The sequence below is a fragment of the Salmo salar genome, chromosome 10, assembly GCF_965601325.2.
Source record: "Salmo salar chromosome 10, fSalSal1, whole genome shotgun sequence".
Lineage (NCBI taxonomy): Eukaryota > Metazoa > Chordata > Actinopteri > Salmoniformes > Salmonidae > Salmo > Salmo salar.
In genome coordinates this window covers 26,972,459-26,997,814 of record NC_138300.1, presented here as the reverse complement: position 1 = coordinate 26,997,814, position 25,356 = coordinate 26,972,459, and the positions used below count along the sequence as shown (strand labels likewise).

At 44.6% G+C, this 25,356-nt stretch overlaps 1 protein-coding gene across 10 annotated transcripts in view; it reads left to right on the top strand.

Annotated features, from left to right (window-relative positions):
- The window catches only part of LOC106613881 (leucine-rich repeat-containing protein 7), a 175,880-nt gene that overhangs the window by 67,053 nt on the left and 83,471 nt on the right, over nucleotides 1-25,356 (top strand). For 6 of the 10 annotated variants that reach the window (XM_082956851.1, XM_082956850.1, XM_082956843.1 and 3 more), the window contains exon 1: nucleotides 12,944-13,632. The exons of 1 other annotated variant lie outside the window; for it this stretch is intronic. In XM_082956851.1, coding sequence (XP_082812977.1) covers nucleotides 13,608-13,632 — 25 coding nt within the window. In that variant the 5' untranslated portion in view covers nucleotides 12,944-13,607. Of the gene's footprint in view, nucleotides 1-12,943; nucleotides 13,633-25,356 lie in introns of those variants that run through there. 3 more of the 10 variants (XM_082956846.1, XM_082956847.1, XM_082956849.1) reach the window with 1 other exon arrangement.

The window sequence follows — 25,356 nt, the reverse complement described above, 5'->3', positions numbered from 1 at the left end:
TAGTCATAGACTGTTCTCTCTGCTACCACACGGCAAGTGGTACCGGATCGCCAAGTCTAGGTCCAAGAGGCTTCTAAACAGCTTCTACACCCAAGCCATAAGACTCCTGAACATCTAATCAAATGTCCACCCAGACTATTGGCATTGCCCCCCCCCCCCCCTGCTGCTACTCTCTGTTATTATCTATGCATAGTCACTTTAATAACTCTACCTACATGTACATATTACCTCAATTACCTCGACACCGGTGCCCCCGCACATTGACTCTGTACCGGTACCCCCTGTCTATAGCCTCGCTATTGTTATTTTACGGCTGCTCTTTAATTATTTGTTACTTTTATCTCATACTTTTTAAAGATATTTTCTTAAAACTGCATTTTTGGTTAAGGGATTGTAAGTAAGCGTTTCACTGTAAGGTTGTATTCGGCAATACAATACAATACAGCTACATACATAACAGTGGCGGTCAGTGCCGTTCATTTTTTTTACGAGAATGACCTAATTTCTATTACAGCATATTGGATGACTGTCATCCAAATTCCATTCACCCAGTTCAACGTAACATCAGCTGGTTTAGGCTACGACATGATACTCACATTTTCCATATACCCATCATGAGATTGATACAACCTAGCCTATGAATGAAAGTTTACAACGTAAGTGCACACAGGTCGAAAGCACGATTTGACAGACAGTGACACATTCAATACTGCCTTGCTCACTCTTGCCTTCATCTAGCTGATCTAGGGTGTAATCATTAGTCCAACAGTTGCAAACGAGCATTTCTATTTGACAAATTCAGGTATATTTATCCCTGTTTTGTTCCATTTGCTTCTGATTAAGAAACGTTTTTCAACAGAATCGGCGGAATGAATACACCCCTGATCACACGCAAACAGTTCACTTTCATAGCCACATATCAACAGCTTGTTGTATTCCTTCTCGCCCCTAAACCCTCTTCTCCTCTCACCTTTCCCTTCACTTGTGGACTTCAATGCACAACACATCAGCTGTCTGTGACCAGGCAAAAAACCTTTCCAAGCCAAACCTTCATATCATAACCGCTACTCACACTCGACAACGTTGTTACCATATTAGCTAAAGTAACGTCATAGTCAACATAGCTAATAGAAGTAATGCGTTAGTAAACCTGCTACAACCATGCAGTACAGTGTACAGCCAGTAAGAAATTTAGCTGTTACACCGGCAGGCCCGGGTGGCAATACATTAGTAAAACCAAAAGCTTACCTTTACTTGGAAGAGTTCCAGTGTTGGATAGTCACAACCAGCTAGCTAACATAGCATTTCTCTGTTTAAGCTGGGTGCTTCAGTAGGCTAAACTAGTTAGCTGCATTTGCTAGCTAAGTAAGTGAAAGTGAAAAAAGAATTATGAAATATAGCTGTCTCTCTCTCTCTCTCTCTCTTGCTCCTCCATTTTTGAAGAAATGAATTTGTTGAAAGCTGAGCCAACTACTCACCACATTTTATGCACTGCAGTTCTAGCTAGCTGTGGCTTATGCTTTCAGTACTAGATTCATCCTCTGATCCTTTGATTGGGTGGACAACATGTCAGTTCATGCTGCAAGAGCTCTGACAGGTTGGAGGATGTCCTCCGGAAGTTGTCATAATTACTGTGTAAGTCTATGGGAAGGGGTTAGAACCATGAGCCTCCTAAGTTTTGTATTGAAGTCAATGTACCCAGAGGAGGATGGAAGCTAGCTGTCCTTCGGCTCCACCATGGTGCTACCCTACAGAGTGCTGTTGAAGCTAATGTAGATCTTCATTGCAAAACAGTGTGTTTTAATCAATTATTTGGTGACGTGAATATATTTTGTATAACTTTATCTAAAATGGATAACTTTTTTAATGTTTCATTATTTATTTTTTTATGGCATTTTCTGGTGAGGATGGTCCTCCCCTTTCTCCTCTGAGGAGCCTCCACTGATACATACAGGATATATTGAAGCCTCCTGGTAATGGTTTTACTCTATAATATATTGTTGTATGGTTTTATTAATGAGGTGGAAATGTGTCACCTTAATGACTTGTTTTGTTTGATGCTGGTAAACATTTTATGCATGAGAGAAGAAGCTCTGTGTTGTGTTCATCAGTGAAGGAAACGTGCGCCCCAGAATTATATAAACCCCATATTGATAACATTGATTTGCAAGGGTGGACTTCCTGAAGTTGTGGTATAAAATGATCATAATTAATGAGGGTATTAAAGTATCAGAGCCTGATTCTCAGCCTTTGTATTAATGGTCCTTGGGAGGGTTTCTGTACTGATCACTGACAACACTGCACCAATGTTAATTCGATGAGGTTTGGAGAGCCAGGCTGGGCTGCTGCAGCCATAGTGAACTGAGAAGACACAAATTGACTTCCCCTTCCCAAAGGTGAGGGGCTGAAATGCTGATGAAAGGGCCTGTGGAAAATAATCGAATTCATTTATTCATATCCAAGCAGAAGTGCTGACACTCAGGTTCAATGTTGGAGAAAGTTTTGGACTTCTGAGAGAGGGGGGAGGTAAGAGGGGGAGTGGGAGATTATTTGTGTATGTTTAGCCATAGTAGGTCCATTTTCATATTTGATTAAGTATGTATTCCTTGTCTTATCCTTCCTCCCCATCATAAGCAGAAAATGCAACTCAGTTTCATGGGGTTTCATTAGTCTAGGCAAGCGCTGCAGGAAGTGGAAAATGAAACCCCATTTATTTTACCTGTTATTATTTTTTTGTTTTGAGTAGTCTACATTTAATTGTAGAGCTATAATTGTAAGTGACAGCTATATTTTTATTGAATAGCATAGGGATCTTTGTCTTAATGTTTACCTTTGTGCTAAAACTACAGGCAACCTCAGGTAAAATTGCTTTGAGATGATATGGCAATTCTGGTGGGATTACTCTCACAGATTGAAAATGACAAAAGCGATCTGTTCTTTTTAAAGTAACTCTCCAGTGATTCCAGATTTCTATGAAATATGACCTATAATTATTAACAATATGAGTGAAATACATGTAGTTTTCCATCAATAAAATTGTAATTAAGTATGTTAAAAAGCAGTTTTCTGTGTTGGAATGGTGTGGGCATACCCCAACAACAGAAAAGTCAAAGGTCAAATAGGGGGTGCTTATATTTGTCCTGTTTCACTGCATGTGCAAATGGGTAACCTGTACGAGTGTTTTTTCTACAATTTAAGCATTGGCCACAAATACGAGTATAGAATGAGTCAACAACATTATTTATGCATGTGTTAACAGAATATGAGCTTTTAAATGTGAGATGTTCACTGGATAGTTACTTTAATGCTCTCTAAAGCCTGGGGTAGCTGTCAGGATGGAGGAAATGAATGCAAAGATATTGCCTAGTTCTGATTCATTCAGAGTATCCAGTCCCAGTGCAATATCATACTGTAGGTTGTAGGTGGAAAAACGGTCACCAGAGACTAGAAACATGTTAAAATCTATTAGCTGTATAACTAAAATGATGAATGTGTTCAACTTAATGTATTATCTGTTTATTTAAGGACTGTGTGCATGCTTATGTTAACAATTAGATAACGGTGTCATTTGTGAAAAGTCAAATGGGACTGTTTGTAGGCTGTTCCCTTTGAGGAAAGAATCAATGAAAATGTACTACTAACACTGTTAACACAAACTCTTATCTGTCTCTTCTCTCTGTCTGTCCAACCCAGTGAATACCTACTATATGGTACACTGTCCTCTCATAGCTGTCCCTCTGTTAGATACAGCCAGAGGATGATTTTCATAATCCTGTGAGAATGATTAGCTAGTTTACTGACCTTCAGAGTGTCACTCATTATCCATAATCAATTCTGAGCATGACAAATGCCATTAGGATGAAAATAAATATGAATATAAACAGAGTCTATGTTCTGGTTTAATGTTCTGTGATATGCTCTGTGAGTGTGGTTGCTGCATAGGGATATTACATGATAATTAAGCTATCAAACAAGTGACATAACTGCTGTGTGAACCCTTTGTAATAAGATGCACTCCATGGTCTTGTCTCCGAAGCCAAACCCCCCGTCATCACAGGCAGACATTCCCAGGTGGAACCCCAGCGTGCACTACGATCGGAGAGGGTCTGTTTCAACACTGCTTCAGAAGTGTCCGATTCAATTAGGCAGTCTGACAGCAAGTGCAGCACGACTGGAGAGACCCTCTTTGTGGGGACTAGGAAAGCTAGTTAACATTGGCAAGGCACTCCACCAGCGTACAGCATCAGGCCTCTGCTCTCAACATCAAAGAACAGACCTGGAAACATCTTCAACGAAGCAGGCAGGGCCTGACCAATCTCACTGAGACAGTTGCAAATGAAGAACCAAATGCAAATGAAGGCAATCAGACACCTCCATGTTTCCAAGGCCCAGGGGCTGTTTGTGTCTATACTACATGGGAAATGTATTCACTAAGGAGCATAAATATGGTTTTCTCAGATCTGGGTAACTATCTGAGGGTTGTAAAGATTGCTGATTCGATATCTGTATGTCATCACTTATTAACAAGGGATTATTTGGTTTTATTTCTGCTCTAACAGCCACCTGTGTGCTGACTGTCTGTCTCCTGCCGACTGTGCAGTGTTGTGGGGTAGACTGCTGTCAGAGAGGGGTGTAATGGTGATGAATGAGGTTCTGGGGAGGTATTGAGTCCATCTGTGAAGTCCACTGCACTGGAAACACCAGGGGGCTTCTCAATGGACAGCACTATACAATGACATAAAGCTTTTATGTCAGTGTGCTAATGGTCATTGGTGCATAGACCTCAAAGATTGGTCATCATGAGATGAGATGCATAGTAAGGGTCCTGTCAACCCAATATCATACATTTATTAATCAATAATATCATCCAGTCATACCAAGACCAGATTGATAGGTCCAATAGGTGAAATAGAACTACAGATGGAAATTATAGAATTCTTATAGTGGATTTGTCACAACTTCCGCCGAAGTTGGTCCCTCTCCTTGTTTGGGCGGCGTTCGGCGGTCGTCGTCACCGGTTTTCTAGTTGCCACCGATCCACATTTTCTTTTTCCATTTGTTTTGTCTTCATTGTACACACCTGTTTTCCATTTCTTAATTAGTTTTCCCTATTTAACCCTCTGGTTTCCCCATTGGTTTTGTGCATGTTTGTTCCCTGTTAAGCTGTCGCGTATGTTTGTGAGCTGAGTTTGTTTCCCTACGTGGAATATTTTGTTGTTTTGTTGAGTAAAGACCTTTATTACTCATTCTCGGTGTCCTGCGCCTGACTCCGTCCCACCTGCTGCACACTGACTCTTGACAGGATTCCGCTGCAGTTGCCTGTTAAGAGGATAAATTAAGCTACTGGATATAGATTTTGTGAAGCAATTGTAATTTGTGACATACAGTCTGTAGTATGATGTATGACAAGGATGATTATACATTTTGGTGTGTAGAATAATATTTGTAATGAATAAAAACACATGTTGCATCATGTGCATGTCAACTCAGCCTGAAACATTCCAACATCCGAGTGTGTATCCATCTAGTAACTCCATGTCTCAGGTGCTATTTCCCATATACTGTGGCCTACTGGCTGGCTGGCCATGGTATAGAAAGATTCCAATCATTGTTTCAGTGTATGGAGGGCGATCTAATAAAGAGTCATAGGAGATTTAAAACCCACTTCTACAGACTGTCTTTTTCATAGTCCTAGTCCCAATCTAAAATGTAATTAGCATTTAGCCCACTATTACTACTTTAACTGCCTTGATTGTAAATGTATGTTATTTTTATTGTATGTAATGCTATTTTTTCCCCCCTCAGTAGAGCTTTGAGATAACTTTAATGAAAATGTATTATTATTATTATTTGCCCTTGGATTACAGGGATTCTTGTCATAATGTCTCCATAGTAACCAAGGAAAGAAGGATGTAATATCTGCATGCAACACTAAAATACTTCACAATACCTCTACAAGAGTCTGAGTTTTATAATGTGTTCAGACATTTTACTCTACATACATTTAATCAAGAGAGTGTGCAAATGAGTCCAGTCTTTCAATAGACATGTTTTGACAGTATGTATTTTTATCATAAAACGGAAATGTATAGTTAGTTGTTGAAACATAATATAGCTGCTGTGGGTTGGATTATAGTCTCTCTGGTGTATGAAGGTGTATAATTGCCTTTTATTATGTTTTGCAGTGCATGTGATGACAACACAACAATACACACCCGTGGCAAGCATTCTCCTTTATTTGGCAATGACTGTATTTACACCATAGCCAAAGTAAATGTTGCCTGTCTGAAGGTAAAAGGGTATTCATGCAGCCATTTAGATGCCTAATATTTAGAAGCCAATAATAGCCTAATATACTGTATATTCTAGCCTACTATTACTGGACTTGATCCATATAGCTTGAAGCATTCAACCATCCATCTGTAATCAGTTTGTCACGTCCTGGCCAGTATAAGGGTTAATTGTTATTGTAGTTTGGTCAGGACGTGGCAGAGAGTATTTGTTTTATGTGGTTCGGGGTGGTGTGTTTGTTGAAGGGCGTTTGATTTATTATTTCCGGGTTTTGGTTTATGTTCTATGTTTAGGTATTTCTATGTTTAGTCGAGTGAGTGTATTTCTATGTTAGGTTAATGGGGGGGTTGGGACTCTCAATTGGAGGCAGGTGCTTCCTCGTTGCCTCTGATTGAGAGTCCTATATATGGGTAATTGTTTGGTGTAGGTTTTGTGGGAGATTGTTTCTTGTCTAGCGTGTGTGAGCCTGAGAAGACTGTTCGTTGTTCGTGAGTTCGTGTTGTTGTTTTTGTGTTCATTTGGAGTCTAATAAAAGTTCAAGATGAGCAACCACATACCTGCTGCATTTTGGTCCTCCTTTCCCAACGACAACCGTGACAGAATCTCCCACCACAAAAGGACCAAGCAGCAGAGGAAGGAGCAACAGGTGGATTGTAAGGAGCAGTGGGAAATTGAGTTGGACCAACGAGAAAGATGGACATGGGAACAGATTATGGCCGGAGAGGGCCCATGGAGAAAATGGGGTAAGGACCGGGAACGTTACCGAGGAACACGACTGGCGTTGAAGCACGAGAGGCACCCCCAATAATTTTTTGGGGGGGGGCACACGGGTAGTTTGGCTAGGCCAGGGAAGAGCCAGAAGCCAGCTACCCGTGATTATATGGAGGAGCGTATGAGGTGGAGGGCGCCATGTTTTGCGGAAGAGCGCACAATCTCGCCCATACGCACGCACAGTCCGGTGCGAGTTATTCCAGCCCCTCGCAGGTGCCGTGCTAGAGTGGGGATCCAGCCTGGTAGGAGGATGCCTGCGCAGCGCATCTGGTCGCCGGTACGCCTCCTAGGACCAGGCTACCCAACTCCCGCTCTACGCACGGCAACCATCAGGCCCCTGCATAGCCCAGTCTGCCCTGTACGAGCACCCCGCTCGTGCAGGGCTACTAGTTCCATCCAGCCAGGACGGGTTGTGCAGGAGGTAAGATCAAGACCGCCTGTGCGCCTCCATAGCCCGGTGTTTCCAGTTCCTGTCTCTCGTGCGGACCCAGAAGTGTGTCAGCCCAGTCCGACTCGTCCTGTTCCCGCTCCCCGCACTAGCCTGGAGGTGCGTGTTCCCAGTCTGGCACGTCCAGTACCAGCACCACGCACCAGGCTTCAAGTGCGTCAGCCCAGTCTGACTCGTCCTGTTCCCGCTCCCCGCACTAGCCTGGAGGTGCGTGTTCCTAGGCTGATAACCCCAGTACCAGCACCACGCACCAGGCTTCCAGTGCGTCGGCTCAGTCAGGAGTCGCCAGAGCTGCCCTTCAGTCAGGAGTCGCCAGAGCTGCCCGTCAGTCAGGAGTCGCCAGAGCTGCCCATCAGTCAGGAGTCGCCAGAGCTGCCCGTCAGTCAGGAGTCACCAGAGCTGCCCGTCAGTCAGGAGTCGCCAGAGCTGCCCGTCAGTCAGGAGTCGCCAGAGCTGCCCGTCAGTCAGGAGTCGCCAGAGCTGCCCGTCAGTCAGGAGTCGCCAGAGCTGCCCGTCAGTCAGGAGTCGCCAGAGCTGCCCGTCAGTCAGGAGTCGCCAGAGCTGCCCGTCAGTCAGGAGTCGCCAGAGCTGCCCGTCAGTCAGGAGCCGCCAGAGCTGCCCGGAGATGCCAGAGTGGCCCGTCTGCCCGGAGATGCCAGAGAGGCCCGTCTGCCCGGAGATGCCAGAGTGGCCCGTCTGCCCGGAGATGCCAGAGTGGCCCGTCTGCCCGGAGATGCCAGAGTGGCCCGTCTGCCCGGAGATGCCAGAGTGGCCCGACTGCCCGGAGATGCCAGAGTGGCCCGACTGCCCGGAGATGCCAGAGTGGCCCGACTGCCAGGATCAGCCAGAGTGGCCCATCGACCAGGATCAGCCAGAGTGGCCCATCGGCCAGGATCAGCCAGAGTGGCCCATCGGCCAGGATCAGTCAGAGTGGCCCATCGGCCCAGAGTCTGCCGATGACCCAAATCCAAGGGAGTTTAGCAGCAACCCTGAACTGAGTAAGCCTGACAATTTAAAAGGAATTTTGATTAACTGTATAATTGATGAGTCTGCATACAGGGTGGAGAGGAGGAGGTCTGCCCATGATCCGGAGCAGGGGGAGTCTGCCTACGGTCCGAGGCTGATCGGGTCGGTCGGCACTCTGGAGGACAATAGGCCGGAGCCTGAACCACCACCTGCATAGGTGGGTTGGGGAGGGGGGGGTGTAGCACAAGTGCCGTCGGTGACGGCAGCCACCCTACCCTCCCTTCCCTCCCTTTAGTTTAGGGGGATTTTTTGTTGTTGTTTGGGGTTTTCGTTATTCTTGAGGTGGTCCAAAAACCCCACCCAGCCAAACAAACTGAAGGTTCAGGTGGTCTTTTCAAACAGATCTTACACTAAAAGTACATGATCATAATTTGCACAATTTCATAGTATTATTCAAACTCATAGAATAGAAATATACACTGATTGTACAAAACATTAACAACACCTTCCTAATATTGAGTTGCAATTCTCCCCCCCCCCCCTTTTGCCATCAGAACAGCCTCAATTAACTCTACAAGGTGTCGAAAGCGTTCCACAGGGATGCTGGCCAATGTGGACTCCAATGCTTCCCACAGTTGTGTCAAGTTGTCTGAATGACCTTTGGGTGGTGGACCATTCTTGATACACACGGGAAATTGTTGAGCGTGAACAACCTAGGAGCGTTGCAGTTCTTGACACAAACCGCTGGCACCTACTACCATACCCTGTTCAAAGGCACTTAAATATTTTGTCTTGCCCATTCACCCTCTGAAAGGTACACATACACAATCCATGTCTCAATTGTCTCAAGGCTTTGAAAATTCTTCTTTAACCTGTCTCCTCCCCTTCATCTACACTGATTGAAGTGGATTTCACAAGTGACATCAATAAGGGACCATAGCTTTCACCTGGACTCACCTTCTCAGTATAGCGAGGTGCGTACTGGCGGCAGAGAAGTCAGGTGTAGGTGCAGGAGAGTGAAAACTGATTTACAACGGTGTCGTTTAATATTCATAAACCACCGTAAACAGAACAATACAAATAAATGGGTCAAACAAAACCCGGTAAATACCAGCATACCGTGCATAAGCACTACAAGAAACAATTACTGACAAGGACATGAGGGGGAACAGAGGGTTAAATACATAACATGTAATTGATGGAATTGGAACCAGGTGGGCTGGAAGACAAGACAAAACCAATGGAAAATGAAAAGTGGATCAGCGATGGCTAGAAGGTCGGTGACTTCGACCGCCGAATGCCGCCCGAACAAGGAGAGGGACCTTGTTGGACCTCCGTGACAGTACCCCCCCCCCTTGACACGCGGCTCCAGCAGCGCGTCGACAACGGCCTTGGGGACGACCCGGACGGTGAGGCGCAGGGCGATCCGGGCGAAGACGGTGGAACTCCTGCAGCATTGAAGGGTCCAACACGTCCTCGACCGGAACCCAGCACCTCTCCTCAGGACCGTAGCCCTCCCACTCCACGAGATACTGAAGGCCCCTTGCCCGACACCTCGAATCCAGTATGGAGCGAACGGAGTACGCCGGGGCCCCCCCGATGTCTAGAGGGGGCGGAGGAACCTCCCGCACCTCAGACTCCTGGAGCGGGCCAGCCACCACCGGCCTGAGGAGAGACACATGGAACGAGGGGTTAATACGGTAATCAGGTGGAAGCTGTGACCTATAACAAACCTCGTTCACTCTCCTCAGGACTTTAAATGGCCCCACAAACCGCGGACCCAGCTTCCAGCAGGGCAGGCGGAGGGGCAGGTTTCGGGTCGAGAGCCCGGTGCGAACACCGGGGCCTCACTGCGGTGGTGATCTGCGTTCACCATTTGGCACGTCACGGCCTGCTGAAGGTGAACACGGACAGCTTCCCATGTCTCCTCCGCGCGCCTGAACCATTTGTCTACCGCAGGAACCTCGGTCTGACTCTGATGCCAAGGCGCCAGAACCGGCTGGTACTCCAGTATGCACTGGAAGGGAGAGAGGTTAGTGGAGGAGTGGCGAAGTGAGTTCTCGGCCCAGGGCACGAATGCCGCCCACTCCCCCGGCCGGTCCTGGCAATAGGACCGCAGAAACCTTCCCACATCCTGGTTCACTCTCTCCACCTGCCCATTACTCTCGGGGTGAAACCCTGAAGTAAGGCTGATTGAGACCCCCAGACGTTCCATGAACACCTTCCAGACCCTAGACGTGAACTGGGGACCCCAATCAGACACTATATCCTCAGGCACCCCGTAGTGCCGGAAGACGTGTGTAAACAAGGCCTCCGCAGTCTGTAGGGCCGTATGGAGACCGGGCAGAGGGAGGAGATGACAGAACTTAGAGAAACGATCCACAAGGACCTGGATCGCAGTGTTACCCTGTGAGGGTGGAAGATCAGTCAGAAAATCCACCGACAGGTGCGACCAAGGCCACTGTGGAACGGGTAAGGGGTGTAGCTTACCTCTGGGCAGGTGCCTAGGAGTCTTACACTGGGCGCACACCGAGGAGGAGGAAACATAAACCCTCACATCCTTAGCCAAGGTAGGCTACCAGTACCTCCCGCTCAAACAGCGCACTGTCCGACCGATCCCAGGATGACCAGAGGAGGGTGACGTGTGGGCCCAATAGATCAACCGGTCACGAAGAGCAGACGGGTCGTACAGACGCCCAGCGGGACACTGGACGGGAGCGGGCTCTGCACGTAATGCCTGCTCAATGTCTGTGTCCAGCTCCCACACTACTGGCGCCACCAGGCAGGAGGCCGGGAGTATGGGAGTGGGATCCATGGGCCGCTCCTCTGTGTCATACAGCCGGGACAATGCGTCTGCCTTCACGTTCTGGGAGCCTGGTCTGTAGGAAAGGGTAAACACAAAACGGGTGAAAAACATGGCCCACCTTGCCTGGCGAGGGTTCAGTTTCCTCGCTGCCTGGATGTACTCCAGATTGCGGTGGTTAGTCCAGATGAGAAAAGGGTGTCTAGGCCCCTCAAGCCAATGTATCCACGCCTTCAAGACCTTGATGACAGCCAACAGCTCCCGGTCAATATACACCACTACACCCTGCCCGTGCAGGTCCCTGAAAATCTCGTCTATCGCACAATCGCCCCGTCGATGGGGTGGTAATTGAGTCGCCTTCTTTTTGGAGAAGGCGAGAGCCAAATCGGCATATTCAGGGGGAATGCGCACGGTGGAGACCTGGTCTGGACTCTCCACCGTAGTAGCACCAACGGAAACCCCTAAACACCTACCTGAGCACTCTCGCGACCACCCCGTGAGAGCCCTCTGTGGCCAAGAAACAGTGAGGTTATGACAAGCTAACTAGGGTAGGCCCAGCACCACGGGAAACGCAGGAGAGTCAATAAGGAAGAGACTAATTCTCTCCTTGTGACCCCTCTGCATCACCATGCCCAGAGGAGCGGTGACCTCCCTAACAAACCCTGACCCTAATGGTCGACTATCTAAGGCGTGAACGGGGAAGGGCACAGCCACGGGAACCAAGGGTGACAATAATTATGGACCAGACTGGATATGCTACTATTACTGGACCACATCCCATACAGCCTGAAACATTCCAATATCAATCTGAGTGTGTAATCCATTTAGTAACTCCTCGTCTCTATCCCCATTCCAGCACTTTATCCCATATACTGTGGCCTACTGGCTGGCTGGCCATGGTATGGAAAAATTCCAATAATTGTCCTTCAATGTATGGAGGGATATCTAATGAAAAGTCATAGGAGATTTAGTCATCTCTCAAGAGCTGGTTTACAGACATCATTCAATGAGGAATTTGGCACTGTAGTTTGGGCTGTCAGTTAGAATCCTAACAAAGCTGTTGTTTTGTGTGTTTTCCTTGAGTTCTGAGCTCAGTGCAATGTAAACTATGCCCTATTAAAACATTTACGTTTTTTTCTCAGTGGTCCCTAATACATAGAGCATAATGAATACTGTAAAGCATCAAAAAAATATTAAGACTAAAGCAGCTAAGTATAACAACAGGTTACAAGCCCTCCTCAATCCAGTTTTCTTTACTGATGCAGTAGCTTTTCCAAAGAAGCCCAATGTGATCTGTGCTCTCACCATTCCTCTGTGTGTCTGCTATAGAGAGTGCTGAGATTGCTTGCCCAAATTTCTGTCTGGAAGAGGAATGACGAAAGCAACATGCAATAGTAGGCTGAAAAAATTCTGTATTAAACCTCAATATTGGACTTTTATTTCATTGAAAGTGGGCTACACTGTTGGTTAACACAGACATGCAAGGGTTATACACACAGCATTGGGCAGGCTCTTGTGTAATTCTAGAGTGGCGGTGGAGCAGTGGTCAGACAGGAGTGTAGTTTCTAGTTTTATGAACGGTGTATTCTGGTCTTATCTTATCTCAGTTGTTTCCCTGCCGCGCACTTTATTCACGCGCTCGCATGCACACAGACCACTCCTTTTGCGTCCCCGTTCGTTCCATCTTCATCTAGTCCTCATTTCCTCCCTCTACCTCCCTTCTTCTGCCTCCTCCTCTCTCGTGTCGATGCGAGAGGAGGAAACGCTCATTTAATTTCATTCGTGAGAAGTCTACGAGTTCCCTCACCGAGAAGGACATCGAATTTTTCGTGGAGGGCAGAGGACCTAATCGGTACCTGCCTCGAAATTCGATAACGGAATCACCCAATGAGCGTAATTTATCAAACCCGGCATAATCGCGTGTCTTTTTGCCGTGTTTGTGCACCTCGGTAAACGGGATTGAATTTGAACCCTTTGATAAAAGTATGGGGAGCAATGGCTGGGTGTTCATCTATCGGTTTACAGTGATAAAAAGCGCATACCCGCAGCATCTTGATCAATATCCTATTATCACCTGAAATCTGCTATTAGAATAGGAATACTATTTTATGATGTGCTTACAGTCTAACGTGTTATGGTCAGCATGTGGATGCTCATTTGTTTTGTCTTGAAAGAGACCCATTTATTCCTTGCCACTGAAAGGAAAACCGCACCATGGGTTGGTGCTCCTTGAATAGTCTACTCACCTCTGCACATACCTGTCACAGAAGGCTACTGCCCGGTTTTGGAATTACAATTGGATTGAAATAAATTCTATAGAACAACCCAATGGACAATTACTCACATCTACAACGTAAGTGTGCATGTTATTGTTAATACTGTAAAGCCATGTCATCAATAAGAAACTGCATCTAATGTAGTGAGCAAATTATATAATAACAAAATATATCACCTCACTAAGTTCATCACTGTTACCAATTGCACGATTCTTGTGTTTTATGAAGATTATGTTCACATTTCACATATAGGCTAGCTGTGAGTTCTGCATAAAGACTTGGTTCTATTGATATTATAATTGCATACACTACCGTTCAAAAGTTTGGGGTCACTTAGAAATGTCCTTGTTTTTGAAAGAAAAACACATTTTTTGTCCATTGAAATAACATCAAATTGATCAGAAATACAGTGTAGACAATGCTAATGTTGTAAATGACTATTGTAGCAGGAAACGGATGATTTTTAATGGAATATCTACATAGGCATACAGAGGCCCATTATCAGCAACCATCACTCCTGTGTTCCAATGGCACGTTGTGTTAGCTAATCCAAGTTTATAATTTTAAAAAGCTAATTGATCATTAGAAAACCCGTTTGAAATTATGTTAGCACAGCTGACATCTGTTGTGCTAATTAAAGAAGCAATAAAACTGGCCTTCTTTAGACTAGTTGAGTATCTGGAGCATCAGCATTTGTGGGTTCGATTACAGGCTCAAAATGTCCAGAAACAAAGAACTTTCTTCTGAAACTCGAAACTCGTCTATTCTTGTTCTGAGAAATGAAGGCTGTTCCATGCGAGAAATTGCCAAGAACTGAAGATCTCATACAACGCTGTGTACTACTCCCTTCACAGAACAGTGCAAACTGGCCCTAACCAGAATAGAAAGAGGAGTGGGAGGCCCCCGTGCACAACTGAGCAAGAGGACAAGTACATTAGAGTGTCTAGTTTGAGAAACAGACGCCTCACAAGTCCTCAACCAGCAGCTTCATTAAATAGTACCCGCAAAACAACAGTCTTAACGTCAACAGTGAAGAGGCACTCCAGGATGCTGGCCTTCAAGGCAGAGTTCCTCTGTCCATTGTCTGTGTTCTTTTGCCCATCTTTTTTGCATTGTTTGTAACTTATTTTGTACATAATGGTGCAGTTACCGTCTCTTATGACCAAAAAGAGCTTCTGAACATCAGAACAGCGATTACTCACCTTGAACTGAGTCCGAACTGAGTACTTTAATGAGTCAGACACAAAGGATATACTGCTTCCCCGAGACCAGGCCCAAATCCCTGTCATTCGTGTGAAGAAAAGACTGAGAGAATTCGTCGGAGAGTGGGTAAACCCCTTTTGCCATCAATTCTATTGCTCAACGAGCACTGGAAAATAAACTGTCTGATTAACGATCGAGACTATCCTACCAACCGGACATTAAAACTATAATATCTTATGTTTCACCGAGTTGTGGCTGAACGACGACACGGATAATATAGAGCTGGTTGGGTTTTCCGTGCATCGTCAGGAAAGAGCAGCTACTTTTGGTAAGATGAGGGGTAGGGGTGTGTTTCTATTTGTCAGTAACAGCTGGTGCGCAATGTCTAATATTATAGAAGTCTCAAGGTGTTGCTCGCCTGAGGTAGAGTACCTCATGATAAGCTGTTGACCACACTATCTACCAAGAGAGTTTTCATCTATAGTATTCATAGCCGTCTATTTACCACCACAAACCAATGCTGGCACTAAGACCGCACTCAAAGAGCTGCATAAGGCCAAAAGCAAACAAGAAAATGCTCATCCAGAAGCGTCGCTCCTAGTGGCTGGGGACTTTAATGCAGTCAAACTAAAATACGTTTTACCTAATTTCTACCAGCATGTCACATGTGCAACCAGAGGGAAAAAAACTCTTACTCCTCACACAGAGACGTATACAAAGCTCAACCTTGCCCTCCATTTGGCAAATCTGACCATAATTCTATCCTCCTGATTCCTACTTACAAGCAAAAACTAAAGCAGGAAGTAAAAGTGACTCGCTCATTACGGAAGTGGTCAGATGATGCGGATGCTACGCTACAGGACTGTTTTGCTAGCACAGACTGGAATATGTTCCAGGATTCATCCATTAGCATTGAGGAGTACACCAACTCAGTCACCTGCTTCATCAATAAGTGCATCGACGACATCGTCCCCACAGTAACCATACGTACTTATCCCAACCAGAAACCAGTGATTACAGGCAACATCCGCACCGAGTTAAAAGCTAGACCTGCTGCTTTCAAGGAGCGGGACACTAATCCGGACACTTATAAGACATCCCGCTATGCCCACAGACAAACCATCAAACAGGCAAAGCGTCAATACAGGACTAAGATTGAATCCTACTACACCAGCTCTGACGCTCGTCGGATGTGGCAGGGCTTGCAAACTATTACGGACTACAAAGGGAAACCCAGCCGCGAATTGCCGAGTGACACGAGCCTATCAGATGAGCTAAATGCCTTTTATGCTCTCTTCGAGTTAAGCAACACTGAAGCATGCATGAGAGCACCAGTGTTCCGTACGACTGTGTGATCACGCTCTCCGTAGCCGATGTGAGCAAGACCTTTAAACAGGTCAACATTCACAAGACCGCGGGGCCAGACGGATTACCAGGACGTATACTCAGAGCATGCGCTCTCCAACTGGCAAGTGTCTTCACTGACACTTTCAACTTCTCCCTGACCCAGTCTGTAATACCTACATGTTTCAAGCAGACCACCATAGTCCCTGTGCCAAAGAAAGCGAAGGTAACCTGCCAAAATGACTACCGCCCCGTAGCACCAACGTCGGTAGCCATGAAGTGCTTTGAAAGGCTGGACATGGCTCACATCAACACCATCATCCTCCAATTCCCATACCGCCCCAACAGATCCACAGATGATGCAATCTCTCCTGCACTCCACACTGCCCTTTCACACCTGGACAAAAGGAACACCTGTATGAGAATGCTATTCATTAACTACAACTCAGCGTTCAAGACTATAGTGCCCACCAAGCTCATCACTAAGCTAAGGACCCTGGGACTAAACACCTCCCTCTGTAACTGTATCCTGGACTTCCTGACAGGCCGCCCCTAGGTGGTAAGGGTAGGCAACAACACATCTGCCACGCTTATCTTCAACAGTGGGGCTCCTCAGGGGTGCGTGCTTAGTCCCCTCCTGTACTCCCTGTTCACCCACGACTGCATGGCCAACACGACTCCAACACTATCATTAACTTTGCTGACGACCCAACAGTGGTAAGCCTGACCACCGACAACGGTGAGAAAGCCTATAGGGAGGTCAGAGACCTGGCAGTGTGCTGCCAGGACAACAACCTCTCCCTCAATGTGATCAAGACAAAGGAGCTTATCGTGATCTACAGGAAAAGGAGGGTCGAATAGGCCTCCATTAACATTGACGTGGCTGCAGTGGAACCGGTCGAGAGTTTCAACCTCCTTGGTGTCCACATCACCAACAGACTATCATGGTCCATACACAACAGGTCAGTCGTGAAGAGGGCACGACAACACCTTTTCCCACTCAGGAGAATGAAAAGATTTGGCATGGGTCCCCAGATCCCCATAAATGTCTACAGCTGTACCATCGAGAGCATCCTGACCGGTTACATCACCGCCTGGTATGGCAACTGCTTGGCATCCGACCATAAGAAACTGCAGAGGGTAGTGCGTACGGCCCAGTACATCACTGGGGCCAAGCTTCCTGCCATCCAGGACCTATATACCAGGCGGTGTCAGAGGAAGGCCCCAAAAATTGTCAATGACTCCAGTCATGGACTCTCTGTTACCGCACAGCAAGCAGTACCGGAGTGCCAAGTCTAGGTCCAAAAGGCTCCTAAACAGCTTCTACCCCGAAGCCATAAGACTGCTGAACAATTAATCAAATGGCCACCCGGCCTATTTACATTGACCCCCCCTTTGTTTTTACACTGCTGCTACTCGCTGTTTATTAGCTATCCATAGTCACTTTACCCCTACCTACGTGTACAAATGACGTCGACTAACATATACCCCCGCACATTGACTCGGTACCGGTACCCCCTGTAATAGCCTCGATATTGTTATTTCATTGTGTTACCTTTTATTTTATTTAGTAAATATTTTCTCAACTCTATTGCTTGAACTGCATTGTTGGTTAAGGGCTTGTAAGTAAGCATTTCATGAGCATGGCCTTATTTCCTGTTTTATTCGGCGCATGTGACAAATAACATTTGATTTGATTTGGAGTTGACGGCTTCCTTTTTGCATATAGTGCCTAGTGAAAGTCTACACACCGTTCACGCACTCTTTACATTTTGCTACCTTAAAAATTCAATCTAAAAAGGATACATTTATTGTTTATAATTTATAGAGCAAAGTTGGTAGAATCTTATTTAAAATTATTCACAGCTGTAATGGCTGCTAGGGCGGCAGGTAGCCTAGCAGTTCAAGTGGTGAGCCAGTGAATCCCGGGTCCGACGGGAAACATCTGGCGGGAATTGAGCTGGCAATTGGAGGGTTTCTGGTATCAAATCCTAGATGCCATTGCCTGCTGTTGTGCCCTTGAGCAAGGCACTTTCCCCCACACAACAATAGCTCCTGGGCGCCCAGTGTCGGAGCCCCCCGCACCTCTCCAAAAACCTTGTATGTGTGTCAGTGGCGGTTAGTGCCGTTTTAATGCGAGGGAGGAAGATTTTTATTTCAATAGCATGGCCTTATTTCTATTACAGCATATTGGATGACTCTCATTCATTTTCCATTCACCCAGTTCAATGTAACAGCGATAGGTTTAGGCTACTACATGATACTCTCATTTTCCCTATACCCATCATGAGGTTGCTACAACCTAGTCTATGAATTAAAGTTTTCAACGTAGGTGCACACAGGTTGAGAAACCGATTTGGACAGTCAGTGACATTCAATACCGCCTTGCACATTCTTGCCTGCATTGAGCTGATATAGGGTGTAATCATTAGTCCAACAGTTGCAAACAAGAGTTTCTATTGGACAAATTCAGGTATGTTTATCCCTGTTTTGTTCCGTTTGCTTCCGTTTAAGAAACGTTTTTAAACAGAATCGGCAGAATGAATACACCCCTGATCATGCGTAAACACAGTTCACTTTCATAGCAGCCACGTTGCATTCCTTCTCACATCTATGCGCTCTCTTCGTCTAACCTCTTCCCTTCGCTTGTGGACTTCAATGCACAACACATCAGCTGTATGTGACCAGGCGAAAAAAACTTTCCAAGCCAAACCACTACACACAGCCTACATCATTGTCACCATATTAGCTAAAGTAACGTCATAGTCATCATAGCTAATAGAACTAACGCGTTAGTAAACCCGCTACAATCATGCGATAACGTTAGTGTGCAGTCAGTAAGCACTTACGCCGGCGGGCACCGGTGGCAATAATTTTGTAATAACAAAAGCTTACCTTGTGTTTTTAAGTCATAGCTGCATTTGCTAGCTAATTAAATGAAACTGAAAGTGAAAAAAATGACATCTCTCTCTCTCTCTATTTTGTTGAAAACTGTTCAACTATTGTCTTTCTCTCTCTTTGAGTCAACTACTCACCACAGTGTATGTACTGCAGTGCTAGCTAGCTGACGCGTATGCTTTCAGTACTAGATTCCTTTGATTGGTTGGAGGTCTGATAGGCTGGAGGACGTCCTCCGGAAGTTGTCATAATTACTGTGTAGATCTCTGGAAGGGGGTGAAAACCATGAGCCTCCTAGGTTTTGTATTGAAGTCAATGTACCCAGAGGAGGACGGAAGCTAACTGTCTTCCGGCTACACCATGGTGCTGCCCTACAGAGTGCTGTTCAGGCTACTGTAGACGTTATTTGCAAAATAGTGTGTTTTAATTAGTTCTTTGGTGACATGATTATATTTAGTATAGTTTTATCTAAAAAATATAACTTTTTAATGTTTTACAATTAACGTTTTTATGAAATTCACTGTGGAGGATGGTCCTCCCCTTCCTCCTCTGAGGAGTCTCCACTGATGTGTCTCTTTCTTAGGGGTTGGGTTAAAAGCGGAAGTAGAATTTTGGTTGGACCTTTGTGTAATTGACCAATAAAGTGATGTTAATCTAATCTTAATCAAAGGTGCTCCCACAAAGGATCAACTCCGGGGTATGAAGAGACGCAATCAAGACATCTTCGTTGACATTTTTATTGCCTTGGAAATGTTTTATTTCACTTTGAAAATGTGGAGTAGGTTGTGTAGATCAATAGGGGAAAAAAGTTGTATCCCTTTAATTTTAAGGCAGCAAAATGTGAAGAGTGTGTGTAAGGGTTGAGGTGTTTAAATTTTCATTTGGTTCATATTTTTTGCTTATGGATGAAAGCTGTCTTCCATTCTCATTAGTAAGCAGCTACTGTTTACATTTTGTGCCTTTGAAGGGGCTGATGAAAGCCCAACCTGCCAGTTAGTCACGTCACTAGAAAAGAGGCAGCAGCTAACTGCTACAGGCTGTACCGTTGAAGTTAGCTAGCCATTCAAAGTTGACAACAGGTCTTCCACATGAAAATATCTCTACCTTGAGTTTTTAGTGCAACATTCTAATTAACTCATTGATGTTTACACATTTGCCCGTTTAGTGCTCTTAAAACTACTGCATAAATAACAGAAATAATCTAATTATCTCAATTTGGGCCCTGTTCCCACTACGAGATATGAAGGAGAGGAGCAGTGTGGCGAAAGAGAATTCTACTTTTCAATTCACATTACATCCTTGTCTTACCTTTCGTTGTGGCTGGCGATCCGACACTCTTGGTCAGCCGTTCTTCTAACACGTTGCCCTATTGAATAATGCAACCAAACCATATTAAGTGTTAATGCCTGAGAAGCCGGTGTTTGGAGGATATATTGGCACGGGTGTTGTTAGGCCCGAGACGAACCGCATTATCACTTAAGTGTAATATGGTTTGGTTGCATTATTCAATAGGGCAACGTTTTAGAAGAATGGTTTCACTTTAGTTTCACTTTTATACAACGAGTTACCAACATATTCAAATAACGATTGACATATTTTCATTAAAAACCTTATTTTGATTAATTTATTCATACTATTTCATCCTTCCACTAGATATAGTCCCGACACAAGTCTAGGGTTGCTACCCAAGCCGGCTGGTCATTTGTTCTATTGGTTCTGTTGCCAGAGACGCGACCCAGTCGTTCAGTCTTTTTGTTCTGTATCTATGGACGCGACCCAGTCATTCGTTCTAAATGTTCCATTGCCATACTGGCTGGCAACGTTCTTATCCCCTGCTTGCTAGCTAGCCAACTACGGCTAACTTACAGTCACGTCAAACAGTGCACTCAGAATAACAACAGTAGCTGCATTTGCATTTGTTTAAAGTGTTTTCTAGTGACATTTATTTGGATACATCCATAGCAATGAGCTAATGAGGCGTGATTTCGCCTGGCATAGAAAATGTGCTCTCTCGTCAGGACACTGTTGTTCAGAGGAGCTAGCTAACAACACAGCTAACACAATCACTACAAACTGAAGCAGGAAAGACAGCAAACTTGCTGCACTTCGTTTCTTTTGACCTTTTTCAATTGACTTTTCTTTGTATATATCCATAAAAATGATGCCAGCTAATTCATGATTTCGACTGGCTGAGAAACACTGCCTGCCTGTCTGTCTCATCCCGACTAGTTCATTACTATGGGACAGATGGAGATGGACATAATTATTATTATATATATATTTTTTTACTTTTACCCCTTTTTCTCCCCAATTTCATGGTATCCAATTGGTAGTTACAGTCTTGTCTCATCACTGCAATTCCCATACGGACTCGGGAGAGACGAAGGTCGGTAGCCATGCGTTCTCCGAAACACGACCCAACCAAGCCACACTGCTTCTTGACACAATGCCTGCTTAACCCGGAAGCCAGCCACACCAATTTGTCGGAGTCGCTAGAGCACAATGGGACGAGGACATCCCTGCCGGCCAAACCCTCCCCTAATCCGGACAACGTTGGGCCAATTGTGCATGGGTCTCCCGGTCGCGGCCGGCTGCGACAGAGGATCTCTAGTGGCACAGCTAGCAACTGTGATGTAGTGCTTTAGACCACTGCACCACTCGGGAGGCCAAGAGATCGAATTTGAATATTGAAACAATGTTGCAAATGTCAGAGAGACAGACAGCAGGGTTTATACAAATCTCTGTTGAAAACGAAATGTTAGTCTTAAAGAAATGTGAGATAATGTCTAGATGCTTTTTATAGTGGAGATTTTATCATTTGTCTGGCTGGGCTAATGAGACAGTGGATTGCGAAGTCAGATGGAACAGAGTAAATAGGCATTTTAACATCATAGATTTAGCCGGTGGTAACTTGTGGAATAGACACCGGAATGCGGTTTTAACCAATCAGCATTCAGGACTAGAACCACCTGTTGTATAATCTTGAATAATACAACAATTCACAAGCATGTGCAGACAGTTAAATGGTTTAGTTACGCGTCTGTAGGCTACACTCATTACATCAAGTAACGTTAGCCTATCAAAAATGTATGATTAACTCTCTCATACGAAGATATAAGTACAGTAGGCCTACCTTACAACATTGTTTAATTTTGATCTATATCATGCAAATCATTGCATGTGCTATAAGCTAACTGCGGCTGAAAAGGTGGGTATAGGTGAATTCCCTGCGATGGGCTGTTTTATATGGAAGCCCATACACGCCACCATGATTTCTCAACGTGCACAATTAGTCTGTGTTTCAGTCTGATCAACTGTAGCCTACTGATAACAATCAAAGCTGTAGGTAGTCTAGAGAAGCCCATGCGCTCTGATCCCATCTTGGCCTGGCCAGGGGAAACATAACATCATGTTTTTGTAGCTATGCTATGTATTTATAGTCTGAAAATAGGCCCATTTATTTGTGTTCTGAGAAATTGTGAATTTGATCGAACTTGGTTTATATTCAAACTTCGAGTGGCTAGGCTACCTTGGTCTTTTTAATAAAAAAGTATTGACTGGAATTAATCAATCAACACAAAAGTGATGACATACTGTTTGAGTATCATTTTAATTACAGATGCAAAGGCCTACACAATGCAACCCTGCATACAGTGAGCTCAGCCCTGTTAGGTTTGTTGTCCAGTCGCAGTTGTTGTCTCTTTGTTTGTGTAAAGGGTTTTAATGTTTTCATCCTCCTTAGGGCCAGGAGTTTTTCCAGGAGTTTTTGCTTTTTACCATTTGACTTGATTAGAAAAAGAATCTGGTCCCATCATAGCCCATATAAAACCGTTTTTAACAGCTGATTTATTACTGTCATACGCTACAACTAGGGTCCAGAGTTGGTTAGGTTAGCCTACTACCAGATCAGGAAAAACTCTGGGCCTGTAAGGCGTGGGTGTTGCTAGATGAGGAATCAAATGCAGGAAAACAGCGATTCGGTGTATTGGCTTTAATAGGCTTCCAAACCAAACGACAGCCAACCCAAACGGCGCACAGAGCGCACTACAAAGCAAAGTGCCCCAAACACACGGGACAAAACACAGCTTGCGCAAACATACGCACCACTGAAAAATGTGCAACAAACCGTGTGTAATCACGCACAGCATACAATGGAAAAATAATCCCGCACACAGAGCAGGCGGGCCTGCTGGCTAATAAAGCCAGCTAATTAGCACAACTAAGAACAGGTGCACCTAATAACAAAAAGGGGGGAAAACAAAAACGAATCAGTGGCAGCTAGTAGGCCGGTGACGACGACCGCCGAGAAATCTATGAAATCACACAAGGTTACAAATTAAAAAACATTTTAGCATATACATCTTGGTGTGGCAAAAAAAAAAATGTTTTAGATGCATGTCAGCAAAGCCACTACACAACACAACACTAAACAATACATTAATTTCACTATAACAGTGACAAACGGTGCCCACAAACTGTTAGGGCCTACATAAAGCTGTCCCAACAGCAGAGTCCCAACTGTAGTCTCTACACCTTACCACTGCTACACCTTTTAAAAAATCATAGCTGATATGGCTGACTTGCTTAAACAAATATGGTTTCTACTGACAATTGAGATGTACAAACTATGGCATAAGGGGACTACGAGCAGATAAGATGCAATCCGTAATTTTGTTTAAGACATTCATGAGCGAGCTAGGACGGATGTAGTCAATATAGCTATTTGTTCAGCACAGAATTCAGAACATGGGCCATTCTTACAGTATTCTCCCTATACACCAATTCAGAAGCAACAGGATAAATAAAGAGGGGATATAAGCAGACAATGAAAGATCTTACAATATTAAGTGATTGCATTTCTCTAAAACAGGCTGTAGGCTACATGTGCACCACCAAGTCAGATAAGTAGGCGAAATTATGAGGGGAAAAGGGACCAAATAATTAGGGTGAGGCACATGGGCTACTAACAGCTTACTATACAACATACACTTAGTATTGCTCTCTTAGCTACAGTATACATATCTCCCTGGCATATTACATAATTAATGCAACAGCATACAATACATTTTTGGACTCACCTTGTTGTGCTGTGCTCACTTGAACAGGATGGTGGCGAGGGGGTCCTTTGTGGACAAATTTTGTCATCAAACTTTGTCATCAAAGTCTGGCATTCTCTGGATTTATGGTGCTTTCAAGACAACTGGGAACTCGGAAAAAACAAGGTTGAATCATGATGACGTCAGTGATCTTCAGGTTGGAGCTCTAAAAAGAAGCCTGAGTTCCCAAATTGCAATTCCGATTTGGATGACTGTTCAAAACATATTTTCCCAGTCCATGCTAGTTTGTTTTCTGAGTTCCCAGTTTTCTTGGACTCACTTAAGTCTGAGATTTCCCAATTCCGAGTTTCCAGTTGTTTTGAGCAGATATCATGCTGCAAAACTTGGAAACGTAGAAAAACGTTGAATTTGCGATTTCCAACTTGTTGTGTAATGTTTATGTCCAATGGCTGATGACCACTGATACGTTTTATCTATAATTTCTCTTTATTATTTCTCTTCATATGACAAGGATTGAAAAGGATTTGCCAGTAGATTGTCGACTTGATTCATGATGATGACTGCTAGCTTGCTAGCTATGAATTTGAAAGTATGATGTTGACATAATCAGTCCAATCAAAGCTACTGTAGATATGTTTTTATTTATTTATTTTATTTCACCTTTATTTAACCAGGTAGGCCAGTTGAGAACAAGTTCCCATTTACAACTGCGACCTGGCCAAGATAAAGTAAAGCAGTGCGACAAAAACAACAACACAGAGTTAGACATAAACAAATGTACAGTCAATAACACAAAATAAAAGAAAAATTGAAAAATCTATGTACAGTGTGTGGAAATGTAGAAGAGTAGGGAGGTAGGCAATAAATAGGCCATAGAGGCAAAAATAATTACAATTTAGCATACTGGAGTGATAGATGTGCAGATGATGATGTGCAAGAGATACTGGGGTGCAAAAGAGCAAGAGGGTAAGTAATAATATGGGGATGCGGTAGTTGGGTGTGCTATTTACAGATTGGCTGTGTACAGTTACAGTGATTGGTAAGTTGTCCTGACAGCTGATGCTTAATTTTAGAGAGGGAGATATAAGACTCCATCTTCAGAGATTTTTGTAATTCATTCCAGTCATTGGCAGCAGAGAACTGGAAGTAAAGGAATTATATAACGTGATTTGACGTTATTTCATCTGTGGCCAATGACCTTGAACCTTCTTGTATGGGCACTTCTAATGTAACTTAATGGCAACACCCAAGGGGCTTGAATGTTTCGAGCTCTACCCTTAGATTTTGCGGTGACGTAGT